At 43.4% G+C, this 27,999-nt stretch overlaps 2 protein-coding genes across 3 annotated transcripts; both read left to right on the top strand.

Annotated features, from left to right (window-relative positions):
- The first annotated feature begins 8 nt into the window (after positions 1-8).
- LOC146633029 (uncharacterized) lies at positions 9-27,916 on the top strand. The gene is made up of 3 exons (XM_085352899.1): positions 9-224; positions 10,478-11,154; positions 27,196-27,916. Exons 1-3 carry the CDS (start codon positions 9-11, stop codon positions 27,914-27,916), a joined length of 1,614 nt encoding a protein of 537 aa, XP_085209025.1.
- Positions 13,977-17,853, top strand: LOC146633030 (deoxyribonuclease-1). 2 transcript variants are annotated; one of them, XM_085351281.1, is made up of 9 exons: positions 13,977-14,083; positions 14,764-14,902; positions 15,299-15,387; positions 15,484-15,564; positions 16,370-16,485; positions 16,670-16,782; positions 16,868-17,022; positions 17,098-17,191; positions 17,673-17,853. In XM_085351281.1, exons 2-9 carry the CDS (start codon positions 14,765-14,767, stop codon positions 17,721-17,723), a joined length of 837 nt encoding a protein of 278 aa, XP_085207407.1. In that variant the 5' UTR covers positions 13,977-14,083; position 14,764; the 3' UTR covers positions 17,724-17,853. The 2 variants fall into 2 exon arrangements, with proteins under 2 accessions (XP_085207407.1, XP_085207406.1); XM_085351280.1 differs by having other exon boundaries at positions 17,098-17,220.
- Positions 27,917-27,999: the final 83 nt, after the last annotated feature.

The following is a 27,999-nucleotide window of genomic DNA, read 5'->3' as shown; positions in this document are numbered from 1 at the left end:
CTTCTGTGATGTCTACAAACCCATCACCTGCTTCTTGCATCCCTGCTGCCCCAGATATTGGCTGTGTGCGTGCCTTTGTGCATAAAGTGAAAGTTGACCCAACAGTCAAACCTGTGCGTCAGAAGCTGCGACGTCTCCCGTTTGCTGTGAGGGCTTCAGTTTCAGCAGAACTGGATCGTTTACTCAAAGCTGGTGTCATTGAACGGATTGATGCATCACCATGGGTATCCCCAATTGTTGTGACAGGACGGAAAACTGGTGGAATAAGGCTGTGTGCAGACCTCCGTGAACCAAACAAAGCTGTGATCACTGATTGCTACCCCTTACCACATGTGGATGAATTGTTTGCCAGCTTACAGGGTGCAAAAGTGTTTTCTACAATTGATCTTGCAAATGCATACTACCAGCTGCCCCTGCATGAAGATAGCAGAGATTTGACAGCATTCATTACACATGATGGACTCTTCAAATTCTGTAGAGTACCTTATGGACTGGCCTCTGCCCCCTCAGCTTTTCAGAAAATGATGGCTGAAATTCTTAAAATGGTAAATGGTAAATGGCCTGCATTTGTATAGCGCTTTTCTAGTCCCTAAGGACCCCAAAGCGCTTCACACTACATTCAGTCATTCACCCATTCACACACACATTCACACACTGGCGATGGCAAGCTACATTGTAGCCACAGCTGCCCTGGGGCGCACTGACAGAGGCGAGGCTGCCGGACACTGGCGCCACCGGGCCCTCTGACCACCACCAGTAGGCAAACACGGGGTTAGTATCTTGCCCAAGGATATTTGGCATGCAGCCAGGAGGCAGCCTGGGATCGAACCACCGACCTTCTGATTAGTGGCTGACCTGCTCTGCCACCTGAGCTACAGGTGTCCAAAACTACCTGGATGACCTTATTGTCTACAGTAAAAGTGCAGCTGAGCATGACCAAAACCTTAGCACTGTCCTGCAGAAGCTCAAAGATGCTGGACTTAACGAAAACAAATGCCATTTTAGGAAGACATCGCTACGCTTCCTAGGTCATGTTGTCACTGCTGATGGCATTCTTCCTGATGAGGAGCATATTGATGCTGTTTTGAGAGCCCCTCCCCCATCTGATGCTGTTGCTCTGAGATCCTTCCTGGGCTTGGTGTCATGGTACTCCAAGTTCTTGCCAAACTTTGCAACTGTTGTAGCCCCTATGCCTGCCTGTGCTAATGACAAGAACACCTTCACATGGACTTTAGATGCACAAGCGAGCTTTGAAGAAGTAAAAAAACTCCTGGTGAATAGTCCTGCACTGGCACTGTTTGACCCTGCCTTGCGTGTCGTGATCTCTACTGATGCAAGTGACTATGGGCTTGGTGCTGTATTTGCTCAAGTGCAACCTGATGCCACAGAAAAACCTGTGGCGTTTGCTTCCCGCACACTGTCTGCAACAGAACAAAAGTACTCAACTGTTGAAAAAGAAGCTTATGCTTGTGTGTGGGCTGCAGAGAAATGGAGAACGTATTTGTGGGGCCGACGTTTTACTCTGCGGACAGACCACCAAGCTCTGACAACACTGCTGAGCACCAAAGGGATTAATAGGGCTGGAATGCGCATCGCCCGCTGGTCTGCCCGCCTCCTGTGTTTTGACTATGATGTTATTTACCGCCCAGGTTCTCAGAACTATACAGCTGACTGTCTCTCTCACCTGCCCCTGCCTGTTTCTTCCCATCCTACATCAGATGCAGATCATGAAATGGTAGCCCAAGTCTCTGCTGCCATGTCCTCACTTCCAGTTGCGGACTTTGACTCTGCCTGTTCAACTTGCCCTGAACTGGTTGCTTTGCGTTCACAAATACAAAGCGACTGGCCTGCCTCAATCAAAGCACTTGATGTCACGCTTGCACCTTACTACAAAATCCGTAATGAACTTTCAACCCTAAGTGATTATGTTCTCAGAGGCTCAAGGCTCATTGCACCACTTTCAGTGAGACTTAAACTGATTGCACTGGCACATGAAAGTCATCAAGGGATTGTGCGCACAAAACAAAGACTACGAGACCTCTACTGGTGGCCAAAAATGGACTCACAAGTTCAGTCTGCCATAACCTCATGCCTCCTCTGTCAGTCCAATGACAAAACTGCACATACTAACCCTGCTCCTCTCCAACCCGTCCCACTGCCTGATGGACCGTGGAAAAAATTTGGTCTTGACATTGTTGGGCCTTTTGATACTGCTATACCTGCTTGTAGATATGTCATAACATTGACTGACTACTACTCCAAATGGCCTGAGCTTGCCTTTTCACCTTCTGCTACTACTGATGATGTCATTCAGTTTCTCTCATCTGTCTTTAGTCGTCATGGCAACCCAGAGAACATCGTGACTGACAATGGTACACAGTTCACCTCTGTAATGTTCACCTCATTCCTCCAGAATAGAGGCATCTCCCACAGCAGAACATCTGTCTACTACTCAGCTTCAAACGGAGCAATCGAACGGTTTCATCGTGCTCTCCACACCTGTATCCAGACAGCAATCCAGCAGTCGAAACCATGGAAGGCGACTGTGCTGGATTGGCTTCAAGTTTACCGTGCAACACAGCATGCAACTACTTCCCTCGCTCCCTATGAACTCCTGTATGGCAGGAAGATGTGTACTTTATTTTATTTTATTTATTTTATATATTTTATTTATTGTTTACTCTATTTAATTTGTAAAATATGTGTACACACACACACACACACACGTAGAAAAATATTTAGTATACACATCCAGAAATGCATATACTATTATATATTGTACATATATTTATTAGTTTCAGATGTAGCCATTCTTGTATTTTGCTTGTTTACATTATTGTATTTTGCACAACTCTGTTGCTTGTGAAGCTCGCACACAAGAATTTCACTCACATGTGCTGTACCAATGTACCTGCACATGTGATGTGACAATAAAAGTGATTTGATTTGATTTAAACTGGATGTCCTCCCTTTGCCTCCTGCTGTGTCTCCACTGGATGACGTTGCACGTCACTCAGTTCAGAAATATCAGTTGAAAATGCAACGTTACACTGATGGTAGGCGTCACGCACGGAAACCTTCTTTTCTACCAGGAGAGAGTGTGAGGATAAGGAAACCCCACCATGTCCCTAAAGGACATCCCAGATTTACCCCTCCTGTAACAAAAGCCAAAGGCTCGAATGCCTTCTTGCTGAGTGATGGGAAGATTTGGAATGCCACTCATCTAGCACGCTGTCGCCCAGTGACTGAAAAGAACGCTGACACTGCTAGGTTGCACCACACCCAGACTGGCTCACCTACTGCTAGAAGACTGCCACGCGTCAAGTACAAGCCTCGTTGGCACAAAGACTATATTGTACCATAATAGGTTGCTTGAAAAGGACATTAGAGAAATGTCATTACTTGTTCTATTTTGGGTTTAAGAAGAACTGATTTCCTGTCACCAATGCACTAGAGAAAAATATTGTAATGGAAAAACGGGAATAATTTCTTTTCATTTTACAATGTCAGGCTTATTTAGCTTTTCTAGCTGTAGTATTCTGATGTTATAACTATTGCGACATTTAAGTTCACCAGTGTATGTTTGGTTTGCTAAACAGTGAATTACTTTATTTCTGTACTATGCTATTTGGTGAACTCGTTTTATAAAGAGAGAGGAGATGTTGTGTTCCGTAATGTTTATATCATATTGCACCACTAGAGGGTGGTGTCGCAAAATAAGAGGTAAAGCGGAGCCGGAAAAGGTTTAGAGAATAGAAAGAGATAGAATACAGTTAGGTGGCTAGCTGATAGCCGATGTGTGTCACTGCTATCCCTTGGATGTTAGTCTGTGCTGAATTCATTAAAGAGCACTGTTCTTCATGAGGACTGGTTATTACCGCCCACCATTACAATGAGGAAATCTGTTTCTTGCACCCATCCTGATTTATTTCCACTACCAGTACTTCCTGCTGGTCCATCTCTGACACAGAGGTCTGCATAATGTATGTGTGGGAACACAAACAGTGGAGGAATTGTGTTGCCAATGGCATTAACCGCATATACAAAGGTGACCAGTGAACCTCTCTCTGCTGATGTCATTGCCCCAACTTGTTTAATATAAGTTAAAGTAATAGTGTGGTAAGTTGTAACATCTGCGTTATTGTTACAACTGACCCAGACTCCTATAGCCATGAACTAGCTAACATTACAGCCAACAGCTAAAACACTAGCACTAAAGACCTACACAGAATATATCCCCATAGACATACAAATAACACAATTTAAGTTTGATGAGTTTAACTGCAAAGCAGATAATGCTATTAGAAATTGAAATAAAGTAGAAAAACTTACTTTTTGGCATACAAATTACTTTTTTTCGTGTTAAATTGTCTGTGTTTGACAAAATGTGCTGATTTTTCACATGTGATAGCAGAACTGAGTTGGGCATGCACAGGATGAGTCACATCATTTGAAACTTAGCCCTGATTGGAGAAACTGGAAGTGTTACAACTGACCCACGTTACAACTATCCCCGGTCTCCCCTACACAAAAGAAGAAACAATGTATTCATTAAAGATTATTTTCAGTCATCTTCAGTTACTCCTGTAAAGCTGAAATGTGTTCACCACATATGTTAACCTGTGATTTTTAAACACTGAAATGGAAAATCAGGTTGTCTGCATACAAAAAGCTAAAGACGCCTGGGAAATAGAGACACTAGAGTTTCTAATAGCGTCCAAGAGAAGTGTGCTTGGAGAGACGATAGCTGACTGCAGCCTCAAGATGGCAGTGATGTAGAAGCACATCACTTATGCTTTGGTATAACTGACTAGACAAGCACTGCTTGTCCTGGCTGAACAGTTGAGTTGGGGTTGCTGTAGTTCAGTTCTACTAATTGGAAGGTTTGCAGTTCAATACCAAGCTGCTGCAAAATACTTAGCCTCCCCCCCGAGGATGTAATATTAAAGTGAATACACGTGCTGATTTCATCTCTTTACATGAAAGAACATTTACTTTTCCAGGAGTCACATTAGTGACTTGTAGCTTTAGGCTTAGTAGACGACTCACACATTGACAAATCCAAACACATTTGAGGGTAATACTCTTAAATGTGTAAATGTAGTGCTCAAAGAAAACAGGGAGCACCACAGCAGAGGTCATTCATGTCTGTCACACACAGGACGTGACAGTGAAAAGTGTGGAGACACTGCACACCTGAAGTTTAGCCGATTGTGTTGCGCTGACACTCAGGTCCTTTTGAAGTGTCGTATATTGATTCAATTGTCCAAAACACAAACATACAAAGAATGAAAAATGCTCCTTGTTATAAGAATGCAAGATTCATTTTGATTTGGTTGTCCGCTGAATTTTTAACATTCTCAGCTGTCATTTGAATGTAGAGACGTCTGAGTTACAGAGATAATGAATGAGAACCACACGCTTTAATCCATTTAATGTATGAATCCAGACATTTATTTGGATATTTCACAGTAAAAACCAAACATTTGTTAGAGATGACAAAGGCTTTGCCACATTTAGATGCACTAAAGGTCAGATTTGCTGTTAGTCCTTCATATGTGAGACTCTTTTGCAACAATTAGCAGTTTGCTCGCGTAAGCATACTGCAGGTAATGCTGAGTGATGGAGAAGGCTCGGCAGGTTGCCCGAGTGTACGGCTCTTCAAACCAAAACAAAAAGTCACACCCTAACCTCGAGTGTTTTTATTAACACCTTGAGGGGTAAATGCTGGGTTTTATCCCCCAAACATGTAGACTGCTCACTGCCTGATGTCAGATCACATCTGTAGCTGGTGCTACAAAGTGTGCAAACATGTTTCCCCTCTCTAAGCCTTTCTTCTCTTAAGCATCTCCAGATACATCCCCAGGGACTTCTGAATAGAGTCCTTGGTGATGAACTTGACAAAGTTATTGACATCAGCCTCTCTGTTAGCCGCCAGCTTGTCTATGGTTGGCTTCCTCATCATGGACTTTGTGAGCTGTCTGGCGTGATCTGCAAATGAAACAAATGCACATGTAAGGAAGCTGTGCATTCATATACAATTTCTTCTATGAATACTGACATGGGCTTCAATTCATTGCAAAATATATTCAATTGCAGCACTATTGTGGAGCACCTTTTATTTCTTATGTGGGAAAGTGACATTTCTAACAGGTGCTGAAAGCTTATGCTCTTTCTCTGCCTCCTGCACATCCTGCCAAGTACCAGGATGTACTAAATACTGCTGTACAGATGGAAATACACCCATATCGACACTTCTGAGGTACGAGGTTACATCTCCCTACATGCGGGTTCGTGGCACCTCACCTTAAAACAAACATACACTGATAGCAGCTCATTTTTTTCCTACCTGCCTTGGAAATGTTACCTGCAATTTTATTACCCAAATGGTAAATGGACTGGGTCTTATGTAGCGCGTTTCTACTCATCTGAGCGCTCAAAGCACTGATGAGGCCAATCACCGTGATGTCATCTGCAAACTTAATGATGGTGTTGGAACCATCAGCAGGTCTGCAGTCGTGGGTGAAGAGGGAGTAGAGGAAAGGGCTCATCACACAGCCTTGTGGTACACCGGTGTTCATCGTGATGGTAGATGAGCAGCGGTTATCCAGCCGGACATGTTGGGGGCGGTTGGTCAGGAAGTCCAGTAACCATTTGCAGATGAGGGAACTGATGCCCAGGTCTGTCAGTGTCCTGATGAGTTGTGAGGGGTGGATTGTATTGAACGCTGCACTGAAGTCTATAAACAGCATTCTGGCGTAGGTGTTGTTGTTGTTGTGAGATTATAATATTATTTTATGCCATGTTAGACCCCTAATTAAAGATTGTGAATTATTATGTAGTTTTAGTTTGCATTATTCTCCTGAATTAGAAGAAGGTGATAACTCTTGCATTAGTTTGCATTACATTAGACTGCTGATTTATTGTGGATGAATGATATTGTTTTATGATGCATTATACTGCTGAGTTATAAGAAATACTGTTCGCAGAAAGTCATCGCCTTATTTGTCTGATTAGAAGAGAACAGAACATGCTGGAGTTTTCTGCCCCATCTCAGCAGGAGCAGATAAACAGGGAGCCAAGGTCGTAGCTTAGGCGCTGTGTGAGGGAAAGCATGTGAATGTTTAGGCTTTTTATGATAAGGTGGAGGCATCAGAGGCTATAAGAGTTTGATCAATGCTCCACCATTTTGAGATCTGATGCTGTCTGCGTACGGTGTCCATCTCCCACGCGTGTGATCATTAAAATCATCGTTTGACTCAACCCGGCCGGACCAGTGTTGTTATTGTGGTTTTTCCTCTTGTCTCCATCCCCAATATTTGAACTCGTAACATTGTCCAGGTGTGAGAGGACAGAGTGCATTGCGATGGAGACTGCATCCTCTGTGCTCCTGTTCTGGCGGTATGCGAATTGGTGGGGGTCCAGGGTGGGGGGGAGACAGGATTTAAAGTGTGCTAGGACCAGCTGCTCTAAGCACTTAGTGATGATGGGGGTGAGTGCTACTGGGCGGTAGTCATTGAGGCAAGATGGGTTGGAGTTTTTCTGTAACGGGACAATGGAGGTGGATTTGAAGCAGGCCGGTACCACAGCGTGGGCCAAGGACAGATTGAATATGTCTGTCAGCACTCCTGCAAGCTCCCCAGAACACGCTCTGAGAACACGCCCGGGGATGCCATCAGGACCTGCAGCCTTGTGGACATTGATCCTGCTCAGCACCGCTCCTACATCGGTGGGGGAGAGAGTCAGTGGGTGGTGGTCTGGCGTCACGTCTGCTTTGGTTGTGGTTGTGGGGTTCCCTCGCTCAAAACAAGCATAAAAGTTGTTGAGCTCGTTGAGGAAGGAGACATCAGAGGATGCGGGGGAGGGTTTGGTGGTCCTGTAGTCTGTGATGGTCTGGAGTCCTTGCCACATGCGTCGGGGGTTGGAGTTGGAGAAGTGTTCTTCTACCTTCGTTTTGTAATGGTGTTTGGCTTTTTTGATGCCCTTCTTTAGATTAGCCCTGGCTGTACTGTAGGCGTGTGCATCTCCTGACCTAAAGGCGGTGTTGCGGGCCTTCAGGAGGAGACGAACATCCCAGTTCATCCAAGGCTTCTGGTTGGGGTACATGGTGATCCGTTTCTGGGTGTAAAGTAAAGTGTGCATGTTAGTCCCCGTAGGGATATAGTTCCTCTGCATTTAACCCATTCACCCAGTGAAGCAGTGGGCAGCCACCAATGCAGAGCCCGGGGAGCAGTGTGTAGGGACGGTACCTTGCTCAGGGGTACCTCAGGGTAGCCGTTCAGTGGAGTCGAACCACCGACCTTCCGATCATGGTGCCACCACTCTACCTACTGAGCTATCCCTGCCCACTGTCAGGTGGTGACACTGTCTGTGGTTTTGGAGATGTAATCCAGTACAGATGAGGCGTACTGGTCCAGGTCTGTGTGGGTGAACATATTCCAGTCTGTTGGTGTGGTTGAAGTTCACCTTTATGTGCTGAAGGTGAAAACACTGAGCAAAGGGAGGAGTGTATGATCTGTAGATACTATGGAAGCTGAAGATTGTACCTGACACCCGTTTGCTGCTGCCACCTTCTGGCCTTCAGGTGCTCTGGACGTGCTGTTTTTTGTCCTACAGCTTTAAGAGGCTGTGTCTCGGCTCTTAGTTGTTGGCACACCTGTTCACCATAAGTCATCACAGCACAGCTCATGGGCTGGGCTCCTCCAAAGGTAACCACCAAGCTGATGTTGGTTGGAGTTGTTTTATATGTTTAGATTAGTTTGTTGTCTCCTGCATGCTGTCATCTGCTGCTCTCCCTCAGGTATGTTCCCAGCTCAGGTGTGTTTGTGAGGGAGTGTTAGGGACCCGCAGAGACACTGGAGACAATAACTTGTACGAGCACAACTAAACTCATGGCTGCTGATCATTTAAGGTTTACCTTCAAAGTAGGAACTGCTGTCCTCCCTTAAACTGTGTGTACAGTGACTGGAGAACAATCCTCAGTGCTGGCCTACACCTGGGACACTGCAAACCAGGGTGCTTTGCTAGAAAGCAAGTTCAGCACATGCAGGATGTGTTTCTGATATCGCGGTTTCGCAATCTAGCTTTGAGCACATTCATGGTTCCTTTCATCCTCGGCACCAGTTGCTGCTTGTTGGGAACATGACCTCCAACTATCTGTCCACTAACTCTTGGGAAGAGCCCATCAGGATGCTTGGTGAAAAACCTCATTTTAAAAACAGCCCTGCACACTGTTCCTTCACCGTGACCAAAGAGTTCCATGATTCCAGATGCTGACAAGTAATGTTGCTCGATTGTAACAGATCAAGTAGTGTAATTGTGTTTGTGTGCAGTTCTTTATTTATATATTTGGATTGTCCGGGCATACGAGCACAGCTAAACCTACAGCCGCTGATCATTTAACCTTTAGCTTGGCTTCCCAGTTAAAGTGTTTACAGAGAGGGAATGATTGAATCAGGGTGTCATTTCTCATCTGCACGTGTATGTTGTCCATGCTACCTCAGAGATATTTCAAAGGAAAGGTTAGACCTGTCTCCTTGAGGGATTATTTAAAGCTTCAAGTCCTCTGATCCTCAGTCTTGCCATCAGCTCAGTTTAATCTAGACCAGGCTAAAAGTTTATTATCTTAGGACGGTCTAAGTCATCTGGATGTAAAGTGACTTTAATGTGCATTTCGGCTCCGGAGCCTAATAAAGCTCTTTCCTGGCAGGTGTTGGTGGGTCGAGCAGTCTGACGGAGGAACGTAGTCGGCCATCTTGGAAAGAAGAAAATGTTTTCTTCACACACGGTGAGAAAAACATCGTTTTTATAAATCATGAGTCCGAACATTTTACAGACTTTTATACGTGAAATTGTTCGTAGTTTATAAACACATCTGGAAGTGCCGTGCAAACCAAGGCCGAGCTGCTTTTAGGAAACGTGAAAAGTCTATCAGTACAACTTTCATGAATAATCATCATTTATTGTCATTATATCATTATGATTATTGTTAACTACCACCCTTTAGTAATTATTTACAGTTTTCCAGAACATGAGAAACAAAATGCATGTTAAGAAAAGAAAATAGTAAATGGAAAGATGAAGGCTTCAACCTCTTAGACCTTTCCTTATTTCCACTTTGTAAATGAGGACTGTGTGCAAGAGGTGCAAGTGCACGGGTGAAGTCGCACTGTCCCCTCTGCATTTGATTGTCCCTCGTTGGGTCGGGCGTAAAGACTGAGCAGGGCAATCAGCTGGTAGAACCGATGTCCACAAGATGCAATCAGCGATGCACTTGTTTAAATGTATTTTATGCAATAATACAGTCTTTCTTTTCCAAAACGCATCCAAACAATTTACAACACAACAGGTTACTATTATGGGCATCATCCAACAAACAGGTTTCTTATCGAAGCAGAGAGGCCGGCACGACAAAACAAGATTTAACTCAAACACTTATTAAGCTTCTGACTCCCTGCCTGTGTCTTTGTTGCTGTAGGAACAAGACGCCAAAGAGAGCCCAACACCTCAGTGCTCTCAGTTGGCTGAAGATGCTCACTCAAGTGCAAACTTACTTGAGCACTACAGGTGTGATCAGTGTAACAAGAAGTTTCATGCCCCGTGTCACCTCAGAAGACACCAGCGCATCCACAGTGGGGAAAAGCCCTTCAGTTGTGACCAGTGTGGAAAGACTTTTACTCGGAAAGGCAACTTAAAAACACATCACCTCAGCCACAGCGGCGTCAAACCACACATGTGCCACCAGTGTGGAAAGACATTTAGTTTGATGGGCAACTTGAGAACTCATCAGCGCCTGCACAGAGGAGTCAAACCATACGCATGTAGCCAGTGTGAGAAGGCTTTTACTCAGATGAGATACTTAAAAATCCATGAGATGGTCCACAGCGGAGAAAAACCCCACACATGTGAGGAGTGCGGAAAGACATTTAGTTTGATGGGCAACTTGAGAACTCATCAGCGCCTGCACAGAGGAGTCAAACCATACGCATGTAGCCAGTGTGAGAAGGCTTTTGCTCAGATGAGCTACTTAAAAATCCATGAGATGGTCCACAGCGGAGAAAAACCCCACACATGTGAGGAGTGCGGAAAGGCTTTTAATCATCAGAGCAACTTAAAGAGACACAAACTGGTCCACAGTGGAGTTAAAGCACACAAGTGTGACCAGTGTGGGAGGGCTTTTGCTTTGAAGTCGAGCTTGGCGACACACAAGCTGGCGCCGCATGTGACCTTTCTGGGAAAGCCTCCAGCCAGCGACCCCAGAAACACGCCAACAGACGCTGATACGTGATCGGTGCAGCAGTTCAGTTTACACAAACTCGAGCTTAAGTCAACCCTACACTTACTGACCATGGACAATAACCAGTGCGACCAGTGTGACAAAGCCTAGAACCAGTTTAGAGGTAATTCAGTCAGTTTTTTTAAACAAGCTAATGTGTATATAAAAGATTTGTTACTGGTAATACAGCAAAACTTTATTGTAGTTTTTAAAGTTCAAGTTAAACCATGTGAAATAAGTTGGATAATACACGGTGTTACATATGGGACACAAACGCAGCGTTCTGGGACAACATGGTTTCTGTTGGGTTTACACAAACTGTAAAAATGTTATTACGATGTTATTACGATGTTATTACGATGTTATTACGATGTTATTACGATGTTATTACGATGTTATTACGATGTTATTACGACGTTATTACGTCGTTATTACGTCAATGTTAGCTCTACATGGGTGTTAGATTTCAAAATAAAATCCTTTTAAACGATCGTCTCGTTTCATTTATCACCAGCAGAACAGTCTCCAACAGTGTCCAACTTTATGGCTCATAATGGGCAAAGACGCGGCTACAACTTTGATGCTAATCTGAAGTGAATAAAACTATAATAGGACATGAAATGCATTTAGATCTGTACATATGCTGTAATGATCACATGATGTGGCGCCATCCTTTCTGAAATTAAACCGACAACAGATTTGTTGTCTGGGGCATTTAACACAAACTGATTTGAATAAAACGACATCATGAATGCAAAAAACGATGCAGCTGCATTCATATTCATATTTCCTCCTCGGTTCCAACTATTAATACAGAAATGCAAATGCGTCATTCTTTTCTTGAAATTTAAACACAGGTTTATAAACGGTCTCAGCAGTTCTTAAGTACATTTAGTAAAACAGGTAAACACTTACTAAAACACAGTCATTGTGTCCTTACATGCTGTCGTTTTAGCAGACTCTCAAACCAGTTTCAGTCCAGTAGTGTCCGTATCACTGCCGCCCAAAACCAGTATCACGAGCTCAGTGTGTCACATGGCCTTGCTTGACCAGATGGTGCTATTCAAAATGTTGCCAAAAGGGATAATGAGCATCACTCTCATGCCAACAGTTATGGCAAAGATTTTATTCTGCACGTTTGATCTGAGACACGACTGGTTATCCATCAAAGTTCAACACTTTAAAGTCCACAACTTTCCACACTCTGATAAGCACATCCCAGCGGTGACCGCCCCGCCGGTTCCCAGACTGCAGCCTTGGCGTTCGCTCTGGGGCTTATTTTTAGCTACACACATGGCACTTTTCCATTTTATCATTCTTTATTAAACATCTTACAAAGAAGTATTTAACTTGAATTAGTTTTACCAGAGTGTGCATGTTTATGGATGTTAGAGAAAAATACAAGGTGCAGATACTGCACATCTGCAGTCCCCATCAGGTCACATGTGCATATAACCAAAAGTCAAATACAGAAAATGATCCTGCTACTTTGGCCCTAGTGCAACTCTCTGTTGGTCTTTGGTTTAAACTGCAAGAGTGGCTACAAATCTGTGGTTAAGCTGCACTTCCTGCTGTTTCTCCCTCTGTACTCGTTGCTCTTTAGGTCAGTATGTGGTAGTTTTCCATGTCCCAGTGGAGATTTCCTCTCGTGCAAGCTTTCCTCACGCGCACACTGAGCCCTCATCCTTTCTACACAAAATTCGTTTGTCTACTTCATAAACAAGACTAATAGTCAGCAAACATCTTGGCTTCACTTGGATTCTCAAGTTTAAAATACATGGAAAGTTTGGGAAACTATGGTTTACCCTGACGGGAGCATGAATGTGGACAGCAGCGGTGGCACCGAAATTTATTCAGTATTTGCTGAGGCATCAGATTCTCGACAGCTGGCAGTAAAGAAAGAGTCAGGAGGCTGGGTGTAGTGGACACCGGTATATGTCTAAGCACCGACCTGGCAGATCTGATTACAATGTTAAAAACATAGAGCTTAACCCTCATCAGTAACATGACAACTGTAACATGCTGTAAGTATGAGCACTTTTATGAAACTTCACTAAAGTGTATTATTGTGTTGTCAAGCTTGAATGCATTGTAAGTGAATGGGTTCTGTTTGTTCAGCTACAACTGGGAAGAAAAACTTTCTGACCAATAAGGTGGAGACGGTGGCATACTTGTGTTGTATCAGCCTATCGGAAGGTTTTTGAAGGTCTGATTTCAAGATATAACACTGGGACAGATGATAGTTTAACAAGGCTGTAGCAATATTACTGTTGTTATTGTTAATGACTGTTACGTGTCTCTGCTGGAGCAGACCTAGAGTAGATATTATGTTTTGTCTGTCCCTGCTCTCATGAACAAGGCATCTTTCAAACTGCTTGAAGGAATTTCTTCAGTTTCCGTAAGGATTTTGCCAAAGTTTAAGGTCATCCCAACACTGCGACACTCATTCTGAGTTCATTTGTGAAGTGTGACAGAACTTCACACAAATGCCAAACAGGACAACAGCAAGTTAAAACAATGCTGAAGTGTTTTTATTGTATGACGAGCAGAAAAGAATTTGAGGTTGCAACGTTATCCTTGTTGCACTGCAATCTTGGGATGTGAGAACCTGAAAGCCTGAAATCTGTACCCCATCCACAACACACCTTTTCTCTGTACTCCTCCCCAGCACCCTGCAGTCACATGCGCCTGCAGGTAGATAAAAACCTCAAAAGAGACACTGGTCGCCATTCTGCTCAGAAGCTTTTCAGGAGCTTTCAGAAGATTCACGAGTTCAGGCGTCTCCACCGTGCAGACATACAGGAGCAGGTATGGACCTCTCACTCGCTACAAAAACATCTGAGCTGTATTCGGTGCAATACTGTGAGCCAGTTTCTTGTTTAGAGTGGATGTTTCAGGCTACAGCAGCATTACAGTAACTTTTGTGCATTTTTCCTGCAGTAATTGTGCGTTTACAAACACATTTCAGCAGCACATGCAAACCATCACAGTATAAATGCAGCTCTCTGTTTCCATATTTGGCAACCTTTGGTCTTCCACAACAGCTCCAGGACGGTGTAACCAGGGCAACAGAGTAATATATTGTCCTAAAAGGATAATATTTTACCAAGCCTTGCAACATGCTGCAAATAGCGACGCGCTAAATAGCATGTTAGATAAACTGCCAAAAATACATCCAGAGGAGCAGGTGTTTGGTCTCTCACTCTCATGTCATGAGCTCTCAGCAGATGGTGGAACATGAGCCGCTTTGTTTTGGACTAAACTCCATGTTAAACTGGACTTTATGACAGAGAAATATGGAGTGAAAGGAAAGGCCTTACTTCAGCCTGCAAATCGGTTTTTAATGCACAGGAACTGGAAATTATTAACCTGATAACCTGGGAAGTCATTAGCTTACATACGTGTAAAATAAATATGAAATCATTTGTAAGCGTCAGTGTTTCATGTGATTTCTAAGTCATTTTTAACATGTGACCTGTTTGGTGTAGGATGCATTTGGTGGGCACTTTGGGGCTTTTTCTGACCTTGCTGCATCTCTCTAACTCGCTGCTGCTGGGAGCCTTTAACATCAAATCCTTCGGAGACACCAAAGCCTCCAACACCACTCTGATGAACATCATTACCAAGGTCTGGGACTTTTCCCTCTTTGGTAGATATGACAGTTTGTACAAAATGTTTACATCCACCCATTTGTAATGCAATTTGGGTCAGAGTGCTTTCAAAACCAATCCAGAAGTGTTATCTTGTGTGTGCGTTTTGAAATAGTTTGAACTGAATTTTGAGAAATGCTTTGGATGATTTGGCCTGTTGCAGAAGTAAACCTGAATATTCCCAGAATATTCCCACCTCTATGCTTAAGGAATGATCAATGAAATAACTGGATGTGCAACAGCTGTAGCGTTGCCTTTACAATCTAAAGCTTAACACATGAATTTTTTCGTGCAAGGTAAAATATAAACAAACGTGATGTTGCAAGATGGACAATCAGCTGATTCATTTTCATTTTTTATGTGTGTTTTGCAGATTGTCCAACGCTATGACGTCATTCTGATCCAAGAGGTCAGAGACAGTGATCTCTCAGCAACCCAAAAACTCATGGAGTACGTCAACAAGTGAGTCCACACACCGAACATGGAACATTCAGAGTAACACTGAGCATGAAATGCAAACGTATGGAAACATAAAAGTGTGTGTTTGTTTCCCCCCAGAGATTCTCCTCAGTACAAATACATCGTCAGCGAGCCTCTCGGTGCGAGCACCTATAAAGAGCGATATCTCTTCCTTTACAGGTGCACCACGATGAAAAAAATAAGTCTCTACTCTACACACAGTGAAATGATATTTATTCAGTTCAATTTTATTTACACAGCGCCAAATCACAACAAGAGTCGCCTCAAGGCGCTTTATACTGTCAGGTAGACCCTACAATAACACATACAGAGAAAAACCCAACAATCAAATGACCCCTATGAGCAGCACTTTGGCAACAGTGGGAAGGAAAAACTCCCTTTTGACAGGAAGAAACCTCCGGCAGAGTCAGGCTCAGGGAGGGGCGGCTGTTTGCAACAAAACATGGTTCGTTGCAGTGATGCCGTGTAAAAAGCATTTTTAGTTCTTGCTCTAAATATGTATTTTGTAGAAAGGGAAAAAGTCTTTTTCATGGCAGAATGTGAATAGTTTGATTGTTTTCTTTGTTTCTTAAAGCCAAACAATTTAACAAAAATAAAAATGACTTGTTCACGTTGCCCGGGGTTAAAGTCAGGATTGGTGTTGGATCATCATCACTTAGACCTCAGAGGGTTAAAGAACCTCCCATAAGTTTCTCAAATAACCATTCAAAACAACTTGATTAAAAATTTATATTTCCAGCATGTTTGTAGTGTTTGAGGCATGTTTGAAGTAATTTAACGGCAAATCCTCCGTCTTTGTTCTGGCATAAACATACATCTTATACACACTCAGAATTCAGAAGAAGTGATTTAAAAAAAGGGGAAAAGCAGAACTACAATAAATTTGTCCCGAGAAGCAACTGGACATGTTTAGAAATGAAGTACACACTGGCAGCAAATGAAAAGGTGGTGATTTTCTCCACAGGGAGGCGCTGGTATCGGTGGCAAAAAGCTACACCTATGACGACGGCCCGGAGGAAACTGGACAAGACGCCTTTAGCAGGGAGCCGTTTGTCGTAATGTTCTCCTCCAAACACACTGGTAGGTGCTGTGGCTCGAGCTATACAGCTGTTTCTGCATCACACTGATAATGATGTGGATCCTCATTCAAACATTTGTGCGTGGTAGTTCCTGGGACATGTTAGTCACTAGTCCTTTATCGTTCTCATGCAGTGTAAGCGCCTCCGTCACTGTCAACACTCCTTCGTTCCCTTCTCTTCTGTAGCTGTGAGAGACTTTACTCTGATCCCTCAGCACACCTCCCCAGAATCAGCTGTTCGGGAGCTAAATGCTCTCTATGACGTGGTGGCAGATGTCCGCGCTCGCTGGAACAATGATGTATTTACAGCCTACAAGTAAAAATCATTTATTTGGTGGAAAAACACACATTCGGTAAATGCGACTCACACTACTCTCCCTGCAGGACATCGTGCTGCTGGGTGACTTCAACGCAGGCTGTAGTTATGTGTCCGGGTCTGACTGGCAGCAGATCCGCATCTTCACTGACAAGACTTTCCATTGGCTGATCACTGATGCGGCCGACACTACCGTGTCGCAAACTGTCTGCCCTTACGACAGGTAGACAGATTGTGGCAGGTCGTTCTGATGTGTGCACGCAAACTCTAAACTCTAATCATCTTTCTGTGTTTGCAGGATTGTGGTCACTGCGGACATGATGAGAGGAGTGGTGAAAGATAGTGCGAAGGTGTATAACTACATGACGGACCTGAATCTCAAACAAGATCTGGTAACAGATGAATTTCAATCCTTATCTCTGTAAGAATTCATTTGAACTAAAAAGCACAACCTGCCTCATTCCCCGCTGACACTAATGGAAACGTCAATATAAAAAGTTAACATAATGCTGTATTCACTGCAACTGAGACCATAGACTCGTCAGCAAAATGTTTACTGAGCTCCAATCAGAAGAGAGGCATTCTACACAAAGGGCAAAGCAGTCGCCCCATCAGAAATCATGCAGTTTTAAAGCACTTTTGCTTTTTTAATATCAGCTTTGAGCTACAGAAAATCGAGCAACTTTGTAAAGCAGTGGCTGTAGTAACGACCACAGAGATGCAAACAAAATCATAATGCAGTGTATACTGTAGTGATGGCATTACCATGCAGGCACGTTGAGTTTTTCAGCACTGGAAAGAAACCTGTGGAAACTGAAGCCGTCTGCAGCACAAACTGTGAGCCACTAAAAGAACGGTTTCTCTGTCTCTCAGGCGTTGGCTGTCAGCGACCACTTCCCCGTGGAGGTGAAGCTGAGCGGTTAGGCTCACGTTGCTTGAACCGTGACTTCCACAAGCTTTCCACACATCGTGCTCAATCTGCAGCCAGCACAATGATCATTCAGTTGGGGACTACTGTCAGCCACAGCTTCATGAAATGCAAATGCACAATAAAGCCACTAAAAGAATTTCACTGAAAACTTGTGTGTTGTAAAGAATTCGGCTTCTTGTTGCAGTGGAGCACATTTGTCTGGAACATTTACTGAGACCCTTTGTTGATTTGGAAACCTTTAATAACGCGTGTGTATTTTATTTCACTTCCTTTGTCTGCTTAAATGTCTTCAGAGTTTAAAGTTTTTTAATTAATTTCCCAAAACAGCTCAAACACACAGCAAAACACTAACCTGCAAAACTGAGCCAAAAATGTTGAAAAAACATAAAAGAGCGGTAGAGTAATACAATCAGTCATCTTCAGTTACTCCTGTAAAGCTGAAATGTGTTCACCACATATGTTAACCTGTGATTTTTAAACACTGAAATGGAAAATCAGGTTGTCTGCATACAAAAAGCTAAAGACGCCTGGGAAATAGAGACACTAGAGTTTCTAATAGCGTCCAAGAGAAGTGTGCTTGGAGAGACGATAGCTGACTGCAGCCTCAAGATGGCAGTGATGTAGAAGCACATCACTTATGCTTTGGTATAACTGACTAGACAAGCACTGCTTGTCCTGGCTGAACAGTTGAGTTGGGGTTGCTGTAGTTCAGTTCTACTAATTGGAAGGTTTGCAGTTCAATACCAAGCTGCTGCAAAATACTTAGCCTCCCCCCCGAGGATGTAATATTAAAGTGAATACACGTGCTGATTTCATCTCTTTACATGAAAGAACATTTACTTTTCCAGGAGTCACATTAGTGACTTGTAGCTTTAGGCTTAGTAGACGACTCACACTGACAAATCCAAACACATTTGAGGGTAATACTCTTAAATGTGTAAATGTAGTGCTCAAAGAAAACAGGGAGCACCACAGCAGAGGTCATTCATGTCTGTCACACACAGGACGTGACAGTGAAAAGTGTGGAGACACTGCACACCTGAAGTTTAGCCGATTGTGTTGCGCTGACACTCAGGTCCTTTTGAAGTGTCGTATATTGATTCAATTGTCCAAAACACAAACATACAAAGAATGAAAAATGCTCCTTGTTATAAGAATGCAAGATTCATTTTGATTTGGTTGTCCGCTGAATTTTTAACTCCTGGCTGACCCTTAAAAATGCATCCCTTTAGAGCCCTGGGGACCAAAAATGGTCCCGCCCCAAAAGTGCAATAAAAAGATTATATATTCATATTTTTTTCCACTTTAAATTGGTCAGTCTTTTAAAACTACTTCTCCGTGAAATATTCATATAAAGTTTTAATTCGATTTTCGTTGTTTTAACCCTTTAAATCCCAGTTTTATTACATGAGCGTCCTGTTTTTTTAGCCCCAAAAAACTAAATATTTTCCAAAAAAACCATTTGAAGTAATATTTGTTTGTTATTATAATTAGGCCTTTAGATGGACCAAAGATTGGCACCAACATTCATTTTGATCGCCTTTTATTTTTTTTGCAGGAGCGCATTTCATAAAATGCACACACTATCGGTCCTAATCGACCACGCCCAAAAAAGTGCTATAAAAAATTTATATATTAATATTTTATTCCACTTTAAATTAGCCAATCTTTTAGACCTACTTCTCCTTGAAATATTCATGTCAAGTTTTAATTACATTTCGCGGATTTTAACCCTTTATATCCCGGTTTCGTCACATGAGCGCACTGCTTTTTTTGCCCCAAAAAACATAAAACTTGAATATTTTCCAAAAAAAACATTTGAGGTAATATTCAACTGTTATTATAATTAGGCCTTTAGATGGACTAAAGATTGGCACCAACATTCATTTCGATCGCCTTTTATTATTTTTTTCAGGACCAGAAAATGGTCTCCAGGTGGCAAATGCTTCTCCTCTAGGCCGAAATAAGTGCATCTTCCCGGGGTAAGTCGCGACGATGACCGGGGCACAATCACCGGGGACTCCTTTTTCCAGCACATACGTCCGGTACCACGTGACAACAAATACGTCATTTCCTGTTGACTAAAAAAAAAAAGCACCCTCTCATGGTCCTAGGGACCGAAAATGGTCCCGCCCGATCAGCGGGCGAAGACGCTGCTGCACGCCGGAAATGAGGCTTCATTTCCCGCAGGTCTGTCCAAGCAGCCCGCTGTTTTCCAGCAGGGATCAAATGTGGAGCAAGGGCGCCACCCGGTGGACAAATAAAAAAATTACAACTCTAAGGCTCATAGACCAAAACGAAACGGAAACATAAGTAATCACCAAGACATTAACGGTAATAATTCTGCAGTGAAAAATAGCGTTTATAATGGAAGTCAATGGGTCAAAAATGGTCCCTAGGGCTCTAAGAGGATGTGTATTGTTAGCTTAGCCACTGAAGCTAATTTAAGGAAGTCAGACTTGAATTTTGAAATGAAATTATGCCAAACATTTTTTTAGGGAATTTGGCTATATTCCATTCAACACAGTGCAAATGGCTTGTAACTGAAAAACTAAAATGTACAAAAATGGTCCCAGGGCCTCTTAACATTCTCCACTGTCATTTGAATGTAGAGACGTCTGAGTTACAGAGATAATGAATGAGAACCACACGCTTTAATCCATTTAATGTATGAATCCAGACATTTATTCGGATATTTCACAGTAAAAACCAAACATTTGTTAGAGATGACAAAGGCTTTGCCACATTTAGATGCACTAAAGGTCAGATTTGCTGTTAGTCCTTCATATGTGAGACTCTTTTGCAACAATTAGCAGTTTGCTCGCGTAAGCATACTGCAGGTAATGCTGAGTGATGGAGAAGGCTCGGCAGGTTGCCCGAGTGTACGGCTCTTCAAACCAAAACAAAAAGTCACACCCTAACCTCGAGTGTTTTTATTAACACCTTGAGGGGTAAATGCTGGGTTTTATCCCCCAAACATGTAGACTGCTCACTGCCTGATGTCAGATTACATCTGTAGCTGGTGCTACAAAGTGTGCAAACATGTTTCCCCTCTCTAAGCCTTTCTTCTCTTAAGCATCTCCAGATACATCCCCAGGGACTTCTGAATAGAGTCCTTGGTGATGAACTTGACAAAGTTATTGACATCAGCCTCTCTGTTAGCCGCCAGCTTGTCTATGGTTGGCTTCCTCATCATGGACTTTGTGAGCTGTCTGGCGTGATCTGCAAATGAAACAAATGCACATGTAAGGAAGCTGTGCATTCATATACAATTTCTTCTATGAATACTGACATGGGCTTCAATTCATTGCAAAATATATTCAATTGCAGCACTATTGTGGAGCACCTTTTATTTCTTATGTGGGAAAGTGACATTTCTAACAGGTGCTGAAAGCTTATGCTCTTTCTCTGCCTCCTGCACATCCTGCCAAGTACCAGGATGTACTAAATACTGCTGTACAGATGGAAATACACCCATATCGACACTTCTGAGGTACGAGGTTACATCTCCCTACATGCGGGTTCGTGGCACCTCACCTTAAAACAAACATACACTGATAGCAGCTCATTTTTTTCCTACCTGCCTTGGAAATGTTACCTGCAATTTTATTACCCAAATGGTAAATGGACTGGTTCTTATGTAGCGCGTTTCTACTCATCTGAGCGCTCAAAGCACTGATGAGGCCAATCACCGTGATGTCATCTGCAAACTTAATGATGGTGTTGGAACCATCAGCAGGTCTGCAGTCGTGGGTGAAGAGGGAGTAGAGGAAAGGGCTCATCACACAGCCTTGTGGTACACCGGTGTTCATTGTGATGGTAGATGAGCAGCGGTTATCCAGCCAGACATGTTGGGGGCGGTTGGTCAGGAAGTCCAGTAACCATTTGCAGATGAGGGAACTGATGCCCAGGTCTGTCAGTTTCCTGATGAGTTGTGAGGGGTGGATTGTATTGAACGCTGCACTGAAGTCTATAAACAGCATTCTGGCGTAGGTGTTGTTGTTGTCCAGGTGTGAGAGGACAGAGTGCAGTGCGATGGAGACTGCATCCTCTGTGCTCCTGTTCTGGCGGTATGCGAATTGGTGGGGGTCCAGGGTGGGGGGGAGACAGGATTTGAAGTGTGCTAGGACCAGCTGCTCTAAGCACTTAGTGATGATGGGGGTGAGTGCTACTGGGCGGTAGTCATTGAGGCAAGATGGGTTGGAGTTTTTGGGTATCGGGACGATGGAGGTGGATTTGAAGCAGGCCGGTACCACAGCGTGGGCCAAGGACAGACTGAATATGTCTGTCAGCACTCCTGCAAGCTCCCCAGAACACGCTCTGAGAACACGCCCGGGGATGCCATCAGGACCTGCAGCCTTGTGGACACTGATCCTGCTCAGCACCGCTCCTACATCGGTGGGGGAGAGAGTCAGAGGTTGGTGGTCTGCTTTGGTTGTGGGGTTCCCTCGCTCAAAACGAGCATAAAAGTTGTTGAGCTCATTGAGGAAGGAGACATCAGAGCAGAGGAGGAGCCAGACATTTGAAACACCCGGGGCTTAGCCCTAAAGGGTAGTATGCATGTGGGATTTTTTTTTTTTTTGAGGGGGGGGGGGGGGGGGGGGGGGGGTGTAGAAATGACTGAAAGATTAATAGGCTCTGTTTTGAGTTTTGTTCAAAAAAGAATGACTTCATATAGGGAAATATATATATCACACATGCAGGACACCTTAAACTAGTTTTTTAATTAAGCAGCAAGACAGAACAAAGTCGGGGCTGTATCAAGACACAGGGACTAAACCCCAATTCAACCAGACCCAGAACTGATCCAGAATTAAAACAGGACTACAACAGTTCAAAAGCAGGATTACTGAGGACTTAACCAAGACAGAACCAGAATCAGAACTAGATGATAGTAGCACTAAAAATCATCATAGACCTGCACTACACTTATTTATTTAATTCTACCAAAGTACAATATTTAGATTGAGAAAAGTTTATATAATTATTTAGCCTTGTTGTGCAAACAAGCCTGCAGAACTTAATAAATATAGAATTTGAAAAATAACAAACCTAAAAAGAAACACTAGGTACGAGATACATGAGGACCTGTGATACAGTGATACTTTTAGTAAACAACCATTTGACTAACATGTGTGTCTCACCTGCTCTTGTTCATCTCTGTTCTGTCCTCATTCTCCATCTCAATCTCTGCTCCTCTCTCTCCCTCTTTGTGCTGACAATCATCAAATATACAGTTGAAACCACATATTTACAAACTCTTCAGATCAAAACACAAACACTTTTTTAATTGTAACATCAAATCAGACTAAATGTTTATTTTTTTAGATTGATAAATATAAAAACATATTTGTTAACTTTAAGAGTAAAGAGAGAAACTGTCTGTGTTTTTTAATTGCAAATGGCACCAAATTGTATTCAAACTGAGCCACACTTATGGAGCTCCACGATTCTTTTCCTGGTGTTTTGGTTGACATCTCTTGATTTTCCCATGTCAAAGAAACAGGCTCTGTGTTTTGCCTTATATGCATCCACAGCTGTGCCACCAGTTTACTCACATGGACTCTACTAACCTATCAGAAGCTTCTTCAGCTCAGAATGGAATCCTCTGGAGTTTTCTTATTAATTAACAATAAACTTAGTGTACATGTACTCCTAAATTTAATGAAAGTGATAAAAAATAGAAAGCTCTGTCTCTCTTTATTCTGACATTTAACTAATTCAAAATATATTTCAATATTTATCTAAAACAAAAGTTTACTCTAAATTGATGTTGTACAGTAAAAATGTTTTATGTTTTCTCCCTAAAGTGTAAATATCTGGTTACAAATGTGAATATCCTGCTGTGTACTGAAATCCCTCTTGTTTTGCATAGAAATATACTGAACAACATACAAAGCATAATATATAAAATAACATTTACCTGAGTTTTTTCTTTGAAAGAACCCTCTAATGTCCATTCTTATATTTCAGTACATAACTGAAACCGATTTAGTCGGGGAGGGTAAGAACTGAAAATATGAAATAAACACACGTAAGCTAAGATTCTCTAAAAAATAGCATTTGTTCGGCTTTTCATTTCGCCATTTGTTGATTCACTTGAAGAGCAAGTAAAATAATATTGGTCAAGTGATCAGTTTCATATCAATCTTTCGTGATGCACCGTCACATTTACATTATTTGTACGGTACGAATGATTTGCTTTGGTACCTGCTCAAACTTAAGCTCTCCTTAGTATGGCTGGCTCCGTCTCTCCAACAGCGCACTCACGGGCAGCAGCTCCCCCCGCCCCCTCGCTCAGTCGCTTAGTGCCTGAGCTTGGATCATACCAATATCAGGGGGGGATTCACGCACAGTCGTAAATTCCCACAGTGTGCACTATGTGCTTCGAATATTGTGTGTACTTTTTGTTTTATACAGTTGTCAGCCAGGCATCTAACTATGAAAAAATTACACTCCAAAATACCCCGGGCTTCTGACAAAACAACCCGGGCTTAAGCCCCGTAAGCCACCCCCACGCTCCGCCCCTGCATCAGAGGATGCGGGGGAGGGTTTGGTGGTCCTGTAGTCTGTGATGGTCTGGAGTCCTTGCCACATGCGTCGGGGGTTGGAGTTGGAGAAGTGTTCTTCTACCTTCTTTTTGTAATGGTGTTTGGCTTTTTTGATGCCCTTCTTTAGATTAGCCCTGGCTGTGCTGTAGGCGTGTGCATCTCCTGACCTAAAGGCGGTGTTGCGGGCCTTCAGGAAGAGACAAAGATCCCGGTTCATCCAAGGCTTCTGGTTGGGGTACATGGTGATCCGTTTCTGGGTGTAAAGTAAAGTGTGCATGTTAGTCCCCGTAGGGATATAGTTCCTCTGCATTTAACCCATTCACCCAGTGAAGCAGTGGGCAGCCACCAATGCAGCGCCCGGGGAGCAGTGTGTAGGGACGGTACCTTGCTCAGGGGTACCTCAGGGTAGCCGTTCAGTGGAGTCGAACCACCGACCTTCCGATCATGGTGCCACCACTCTACCTACTGAGCTATCCCTGCCCACTGTCAGGTGGTGACACTGTCTGTGGTTTTGGAGATGTAATCCAGTACAGATGAGGCGTACTGGTCCAGGTCTGTGTGGGTGAACATATTCCAGTCTGTTGGTGTGGTTGAAGTTCACCTTTATGTGCTGAAGGTGAAAACACTGAGCAAAGGGAGGAGTGTATGATCTGTAGATACTATGGAAGCTGAAGATTGTACCTGACACCCGTTTGCTGCTGCCACCTTCTGGCCTTCAGGTGCTCTGGACGTGCTGTTTTTTGTCCTACAGCTTTAAGAGGCTCTGTCTCGGCTCTTAGTTGTTGGCACACCTGTTCACCATAAGTCATCACAGCACAGCTCATGGGCTGGGCTCCTCCAAAGGTAACCACCAAGCTGATGTTGGTTGGAGTTGTTTTATATGTTTAGATTAGTTTGTTGTCTCCTGCATGCTGTCATCTGCTGCTCTCCCTCAGGTATGTTCCCAGCTCAGGTGTGTTTGTGAGGGAGTGTTAGGGACCCGCAGAGACACTGGAGACAATAACTTGTACGAGCACAACTAAACTCATGGCTGCTGATCATTTAAGGTTTACCTTCAAAGTAGGAACTGCTGTCCTCCCTTAAACTGTGTGTACAGTGACTGGAGAACAATCCTCAGTGCTGGCCTACACCTGGGACACTGCAAACCAGGGTGCTTTGCTAGAAAGCAAGTTCAGCACATGCAGGATGTGTTTCTGATATCGCGGTTTCGCAATCTAGCTTTGAGCACATTCATGGTTCCTTTCATCCTCGGCACCAGTTGCTGCTTGTTGGGAACATGACCTCCAACTATCTGTCCACTAACTCTTGGGAAGAGCCCATCAGGATGCTTGGTGAAAAACCTCATTTTAAAAACAGCCCTGCACACTGTTCCTTCACCGTGACCAAAGAGTTCCATGATTCCAGATGCTGACAAGTAATGTCGCTCGGTTGTAACAGATCAAGTAGTGTAATTGTGTTTGTGTGCAGTTCTTTATTTATATATTTGGATTGTCCGGGCATACGAGCACAGCTAAACCTACAGCTGCTGATCATTTAACCTTTAGCTTGGCTTCCCAGTTAAAGTGTTTACAGAGAGGGAATGATTGAATCAGGGTGTCATTTCTCATCTGCACGTGTATGTTGTCCATGCTACCTCAGAGATATTTCAAAGGAAAGGTTAGACCTGTCTCCTTGAGGGATTATTTAAAGCTTCAAGTCCTCTGATCCTCCGTCTTGCCATCAGCTCAGTTTAATCTAGACCAGGCTAAAAGTTTATTATCTTAGGACGGTCTAAGTCATCTGGATGTAAAGTGACTTTAATGTGCATTTCGGCTCCGGAGCCTAATAAAGCTCTTTCCTGGCAGGTGTTGGTGGGTCGAGCAGTCTGACGGAGGAACGTAGTCGGCCATCTTGGAAAGAAGAAAATGTTTTCTTCACACACGGTGAGAAAAACATCGTTTTTATAAATCATGAGTCCGAACATTTTACAGACTTTTATACGTGAAATTGTTCGTAGTTTATAAACACATCTGGAAGTGCCGTGCAAACCAAGGCCGAGCTGCTTTTAGGAAACGTGAAAAGTCTATCAGTACAACTTTCATGAATGATCATCATTTATTGTCATTATATCATTATGATTATTGTTAACTACCACCCTTTAGTAATTATTTACAGTTTTCCAGAACATGAGAAACAAAATGCATGTTAAGAAAAGAAAATAGTAAATGGAAAGACGAAGGCTTCAACCTCTTAGACCTTTCCTTATTTCCAACACAGCTGATTTAAATGGTTAAATGACTTCCAGTTCTCCTGGTAACGAACTAATCAATTGATTCAGGTGTGCTGACCCAGGGTGAGATCTAAAACCTGCAGGACACCGGCCCTCGAGGCCTGGAGTTCGACACCCCTGGTCTTACACCAAGGACTAAATGGTTCATTTTTGGCTCGCTGCACTGTAACAGGGACGGGGTGATTTGCAGAGCACTTTGTAAATGAGGACTGTGTGCAAGAGGTGCAAGTGCACGGGTGAAGTCGCACTGTCCCCTCTGCATTTGATTGTCCCTCGTTGGGTCGGGCGTAAAGACTGAGCAGGGCAATCAGCTGGTAGAACCGATGTCCACAAGATGCAATCAGCGATGCACTTGTTTAAATGTATTTTATGCAATAATACAGTCTTTCTTTTCCAAAACGCATCCAAACAATTTACAGCACAACAGGTTACTATTATGGGCATCATCCAACAAACAGGTTTCTTATCGAAGCAGAGAGGCCGGCACGACAAAACAAGATTTAACTCAAACACTTATTAAGCTTCTGACTCCCTGCCTGTGTCTTTGTTGCTGTAGGAACAAGACGCCAAAGAGAGCCCAACACCTCAGTGCTCTCAGTTGGCTGAAGATGCTCACTCAAGTGCAAACTTACTTGAGCACTACAGGTGTGATCAGTGTAACAAGAAGTTTCATGCCCCGTGTCACCTCAGAAGACACCAGCGCATCCACAGTGGGGAAAAGCCCTTCAGTTGTGACCAGTGTGGAAAGACTTTTACTCGGAAAAGCAACTTAAAAACACATCACCTCAGCCACAGCGGCGTCAAACCACACATATGCCACCAGTGTGGAAAGACATTTCGTTCTATGGGCAACTTGAGAACTCATCAGCGCCTACACAGAGGAGTCAAACCATACGCATGTAGCCAGTGTGGCAAGGCTTTTACTCAGATGAGCCACTTACAAACCCATAAGATGGTCCACAGCGGAGAAAAACCCCACACATGTGAGGAGTGCGGAAAGACATTTAGTTTGATGGGCAACTTGAGAACTCATCAGCGCCTGCACAGAGGAGTCAAACCATACGCATGTAGCCAGTGTGAGAAGGCTTTTACTCGGATGAGCCACTTAAAAATCCATGAGATGGTCCACAGCGGAGAAAAACCCCACACATGTGAGGAGTGCGGAAAGGCTTTTAATTATAAGAGCAACTTAAAGAGACATAAACTGGTCCACAGTGGAGTTAAAGCACACAAGTGTGACCAGTGTGGGAGGGCTTTTGCTTTGAAGTCGAGCTTGGCGACACACAAGCTGGCGTCGCATGTGACCTTTCTGGGAAAGCCTCCAGCCAGCGACCCCAGAAACACACCAACAGACGCTGATACGTGATCGGTGCAGCAGTTCAGTTTACACAAACTCGAGCTTAAGTCAACTCTACGCTTACTGACCATGGACACGCACCAGTGCGACCA

The sequence above is a fragment of the Diplotaxodon limnothrissa genome, linkage group LG4 (genome assembly GCF_057381915.1).
Source record: "Diplotaxodon limnothrissa isolate DT_005_m linkage group LG4, D_limnothrissa_male_GT1.1, whole genome shotgun sequence".
Classification (NCBI taxonomy): domain Eukaryota; kingdom Metazoa; phylum Chordata; class Actinopteri; order Cichliformes; family Cichlidae; genus Diplotaxodon; species Diplotaxodon limnothrissa.
This window is presented reverse-complemented; position numbering and strand designations above follow the sequence as displayed.

Coding starts and splice junctions, on each gene's coding strand:
- LOC146633030 (XM_085351280.1), top strand. CDS start 14,765: ATGCATTTGGTGGGCACTTTGGGGCTTTTTCTGACCTTGCTGCATCTC. Junction 15,388..15,483: donor CTCATGGAGTACGTCAACAA/GTGAGTCCACAC, acceptor GTTTCCCCCCAG/AGATTCTCCTCAGTACAAAT. Junction 16,783..16,867: donor GCGCTCGCTGGAACAATGAT/GTATTTACAGCC, acceptor CTCTCCCTGCAG/GACATCGTGCTGCTGGGTGA.
- LOC146633029 (XM_085352899.1), top strand. CDS start 9: ATGTCTACAAACCCATCACCTGCTTCTTGCATCCCTGCTGCCCCAGAT. Junction 225..10,477: donor GGATTGATGCATCACCATGG/GTATCCCCAATT, acceptor TTGTTGCTGTAG/GAACAAGACGCCAAAGAGAG. Junction 11,155..27,195: donor AGTGGAGTTAAAGCACACAA/GTGTGACCAGTG, acceptor TGAGCACTACAG/GTGTGATCAGTGTAACAAGA.